Source organism: Mastomys coucha, unplaced genomic scaffold (assembly GCF_008632895.1).
Source record: "Mastomys coucha isolate ucsf_1 unplaced genomic scaffold, UCSF_Mcou_1 pScaffold15, whole genome shotgun sequence".
In the NCBI taxonomy this organism is placed as follows: domain Eukaryota; kingdom Metazoa; phylum Chordata; class Mammalia; order Rodentia; family Muridae; genus Mastomys; species Mastomys coucha.
Genome location: NW_022196897.1, coordinates 63,639,423 through 63,644,491, shown reverse-complemented (window position 1 = coordinate 63,644,491; position 5,069 = coordinate 63,639,423). Strand labels below are relative to the sequence as shown.

The following is a 5,069-nucleotide window of genomic DNA, read 5'->3' as shown; positions in this document are numbered from 1 at the left end:
CTGCTCTTCCAGCAAATTCCCAGCAGCCACATGGTTGCTCACAACCATCTGTAATGGGATTGATGCACTCTTCTGGTGTGTCGGAAGACAACAACAATGTACTCTTATTAAAAAAAATAAATAAATATTTTTAAAAAAAAAGTACTAGTGAGAATCCCTGTGTTAACCTCCCTGGCATGCTTTGGTCACTTTTTTTTTTAAAAGATTTATATATATGGGTACTCTGTAGCTGTCTTCAGACACACCAGAAGAGGGCATCAGATCCCATTACAGATGGTTGTGAGCCATCATATGGTTGCCAGGATTTGAACTCAGGACCTCTGGAAGAGCAGTCAGTGATCTTAACCACTGAACCATCTCTCTAGCCCCCTTTGGGCACTTCTGAAGTAGATTAATATGGGATTATATATGGGTGCTATGGGTGCAGAGCAGTGATAAGGGGTCCAATCACTAGTACAGATGAGAAAAGAAAAATAAAATAAATAGAATTCTACCTTAGCTGCTGATTAGGCTCAAGTGGCAGGCCAGTGTTTACTCTTAAGTGGCCACGTGGCCAGCATGGGAGACTCTGGGCCAGAAGCAGGGCCTTCAGCTCACGTTCTTCATGTAGTCATGAGGAGCAAATGTCTTAGTCTCTTTGATTTCCACTTTGTTTGCTTGTTTGCTTGTTTATTGTTTCCTGGTGTTGGCTATTCAACACACAGCCTGTCATGTGCTAGGCACGTGTTCTATGACTGAGTTATATCCCCAGTTGTTTCTATGGTTTTGTTTTTGAGACAGGGTCTCCCTACTAGATAGCACTGGCTGGTGTGGAACTCACTCTGTAGACCATGCTAACCTTGAACTTACAGAAATCCAACTGCCTCTCCCTCCCAAGTACAAAGATGAAAGTCCTGAGCTACCATGTCTAGCTAGCCCCAGTTTTTAAATCTATACAAGTAAAGTACAGAAGAGGATATTTAACATGTCTTTCAATCCCAGTGTCTCCTATACCTTTATTAATTTTTAAAAAAATTCATGTAGTTGTCAGCTTATAAAAGATTATAAGCAAGAACTAGATGTTAGGAGTTAGGAATTATAATTTAGGTATATTTGATAAATCTAATTGGTTAGAATCAAACCATATATGATTCATGTGCTAGGTACAGAGAAAGTTTGCAAGTGCTCCAAACTTTCAATGTATAATTGACATTAAAGACAAACTGTTGAAGAAGAGTTCCCTGGGCTGGGGAAATGGCTTGGTGGATAAAATGCTTGCTGCATAACCATAACCTGAGTTTGAATCCTTGGCACCTACCCTGTGACCAGCTGGCACACAGTAAAGCATGTAGATGCCCTGGGGCTCACTGGCCAGCCAGTGCTGCTGAAATAGTGAGCTCCAGGTTCAGGGGCAGACTCTGCCTGGAAAACAAACAAACAACAAACAAACAAACAAATTGTATTAAACAAAAAACAGAAATAGAGAACAACAAAGGAAGATAACCAACATCAGCCTCTGGCCTCTATGTTCCCTAACACACATACACACACACACACACACATACATTCACATGTACACATCTCTCTCTATTTGCCTCTCTCTCTCTCTCTCTCTCTCTCTCTCTCTCTCACACACACACACACACACACACACAGACACTTTAAAAAATACAATAATTAATGGTATTTGAGGACTGGTGGTATAGCTTAGTAATAGAGGATTTATCTAGCACATGTCTGTCTGTCTGTCTCTCTCTGTCTCTCTGTCTCTCTCTCTCTTATGTGTGTGTGTGTGTGTGTGTGTGTGTGTGTGTGTGTGTGTGTGTGTGTTGGCAGCTAAATGCTACCAGATTTGATAAAGGTGAACATAGAAGGATTTGGGAGGTATGGTATATTAAGATATACACACAGTATGTATATATTACAACAAACAGAAATGTCTGCAATAAAAAATATTGGGCCAATGTATGAAAATCCTGAGGTATTCACTAATAAAACACAACTCTGTATACATTTTATCATTCTCTATGGACATTAATTTCTAAATCTTCTGTTTCTTTTTCTTTATTTAGGAAAGGGGGCATCAAAAAAACAAGCCAAGAGAAATGCTGCTGAGAAATTTCTCGCCAAGTTTAGTAATATTTCTCCAGAGAACCACATTTCTCTAGTAAGTAATAATCAGACAGGATTTGAACAGAACTGAACATCTATTGCAGGAGATGTCCCTTCATTTCTTACAATACATTGCTGCTTCAGAGTTGCAATCTTTAAAAATTGTTGAGTTATATATGACTCCAGTTTTTATTGTCTCCTGTATGAGAGCCAGGGTTGGTTCAGGTAAGAAGACTTGGGAGACACAATAAATTCAGAATTTCAGGATGGGATCTGAAAATGAGAGCTCAGCCAAGAGCCTGACTCTAGAACGCTCTGTGCTTAGCATCCAGGAGGTCCAAGTAAGCAAATAACAAAGAACAGGCCTGGGGTGTTGCTTTTTTCCACCCCTTCCTTCGTCCGTTCATTCATCTGCATGTGTAATAATCATTTGGTGAGCTTGTACTGGGTCAGGAGCCATGGGATACAGCACACGGGCGGCTTCTGCCTCTAACCATTTTAATTGCTGTGGTGAAAGAGGAGTACACTGGAGATGGACAGTTAGATAGTGCAGGTATATGGCTGATGAACATGGAAGAAGGCATCCAGCCAACAACAGGGTTTCAGGAAACTCTCCAGGAGGAAGTAACATCGAAGCTGAGACATACGAAGTGAAAGCAGGGGAGGAAATTCAAGGGTGAAGATGGCAAGTGCAGAGAGACCCTGGAGTGAAACGCCACATTTAGTAAAGAACCTTAAGTGTTTCGTAGATCTAGAATATAGTGTTAGGCAGGGATTCTCAAAGAGTGAGGCATGGCCGGTGAAGAGGGATCATGTCTTAAATTGGCTAACTAAACTAAAGAGACTACTGTTTATACTAAGAGTAGTGCAAAGTCGTTAATGAATTTTATCCTGGCAGAAAAAAAATATATAACCTTGTGGGTTAGAAAGGAACTCACTTGGTTGGATTATAGGGAGTAAATGAATATTAGGGCCAGAGAGACCTACAGGTAATATAGAAAGTACATACAATATGATAACCTAAACTAAGGTATGGGGCAGAAGAAATGGAGAGAAATGTGTATTTTTTAAATTCCTTTTAGAGGAACTGGAGAAATGGCTAAGAGCACTCACTGCTCTTGCAGAGATCCAGGCTTGGTCCCTAGCACCCACATCTGGTGGCACAACTTTACTGGCGTCCTTGCAGAGCTCATGGTTCATTTATAGGGAAAAAGAATCTATCTTTTCAACAGATGCTAAAAAGATACTTGTAGCAGTCATAAATAATAAATAAAATCCAAAAGTATTAAAAGCTTGGTTAATGTCTCTGCATTACAGTCATCTCATTAAAATAAAAAGATATAACAGGACACCAAGTAAGAGGTTTTTGTCTGACCTTGTTCCAGAAACATAGTTAGATGATAAGGAACAGAATGAAGCTGGAAACAAGAAAAGATGAGCTACAGTGATTACTAGATGCAAATAATCTGATTATATTCCTGTAAACCCCTGGAGAGATGGGAACAGTGGCACATTTGGGAGGCAGCTGCAAAGGAGACAGATGCAAGAGAAGCAGAAGTTCAAAGCTGCCTTTGGCTACATAGCAAGTTCAAGTCGTCCCAACCTACATGAGACCCTGTCTCAAAGACAGTAAGAGAATGTGCCAAGGTAACTGATCATTTAATGTACAAAATCAGTATGTTCCCACATTATTTAGTCATATGGAAGTAACAACGGGGCAGGTTAAAATGAGGTTAAATGCATTGCTTGGTGGGGAGGGAGTCTGAGGGTGAGGAGCAGCGAGGGCGCTGAGGGCTTGCCCTTTGTTCGTGCTTGTGTACTGTATTATTTTTCCCCTATGGATAGATATACATAGATTAACAAATGCCTGAGAATTTGGTGATGAGCTTGGCTCAGCTGACGATGTGCTTGCCATGCAGGTATGAGGACCTATGTTCAGAAATCTGGCACTCAGAAAAAGCCAGGCACAATGGCCTGGGAGCCCAGCCCTGGAATACAGAGGCGGAAGGGTTCTTGCTGGCCAGCCAGTCTAGCTGAATGTGTGGGCTCCAGATTCAGGGAGAGACTCTGCCTCAAACAACAAGGTGGAAGTGACTGAGGAAGACGCCTCTGTTGACCTCTGGCCTCCACACACATATGTAAGCACGTTCTCACACGTGCTATAAGCACACATACACCATACCACACACACAGCATATGCGTACAACCAAAGTTTAAAATTTACAAATAAAAACATGTACTTTATGGAAAAATAGAAAGTCTGTCTAAAAAAAAGGGTATACTAGAAAAATCAGTAATTTTCTTATTTATAAAGCCAAGAGCTATTTTCAACATCTGGGGTATACTTGAATAGACATTTGCAAGGATTCTTGTAGAAACCCTACTGAAGAATATAATAGAAATTAAATTAATGTGGCAGTGTTTCTTCTTTTCATACAGAGACTCAGTATAGTAAACATAAAAATGTAAGCTGTCTTAACTACCAGAGTTCAGTTTGGAGCTCAGTAGGACTTTATTAAGCATATCTGGAAAAAGGAAAAAGCAAATGCTTGAGCACAGCACCTAAAAAGCATTTGAGGTGGGCTAGGGTGCTTGCCCTCTCTGAGAATAATATGAAGTGTGGAACTGTAATAAAGCAGGTTACTGGTGGGAGAACAAAACAGGATGCAGGAGTCAGTGCAAATGCACAGCCACCTCATGATAGCAGCAGTGGGATTTCAGAAGAGTAAGAAAAGAGATGGTCCAGGTGTGGTGTGGACAGCTGACAGCCAGGTGAGGATGCCATGGTCCAGGTGTGGTGTGGACAGCTGACAGCCAGGTGAGGATGCCATGGTCCAGGTGTGGTGTAGACAGCTGACAGCCAGGTGAGGATGCGATGGTCCAGGTGTGGTGTGGATAGCTGACAGCCAGGTGAGGATGTGATGGTCCAGGTGTGGTGTGGACAGCTGAGAGACAGGTTAGGATGGGATGGTCCAGGT

The 5,069-nt window shown here is 41.5% G+C and overlaps 1 protein-coding gene across 1 annotated transcript in view; it reads left to right on the top strand.

Moving 5' to 3' along the window:
- Window positions 1-5,069, top strand: part of Prkra (protein activator of interferon induced protein kinase EIF2AK2) — a 19,514-nt gene that overhangs the window by 9,420 nt on the left and 5,025 nt on the right. Inside the window, exon 6 of the mRNA XM_031370705.1 lies at window positions 2,052-2,146. Within this exon, the coding sequence (XP_031226565.1) occupies window positions 2,052-2,146 (95 nt within the window). The remainder of the gene's footprint in view (window positions 1-2,051; window positions 2,147-5,069) is intronic.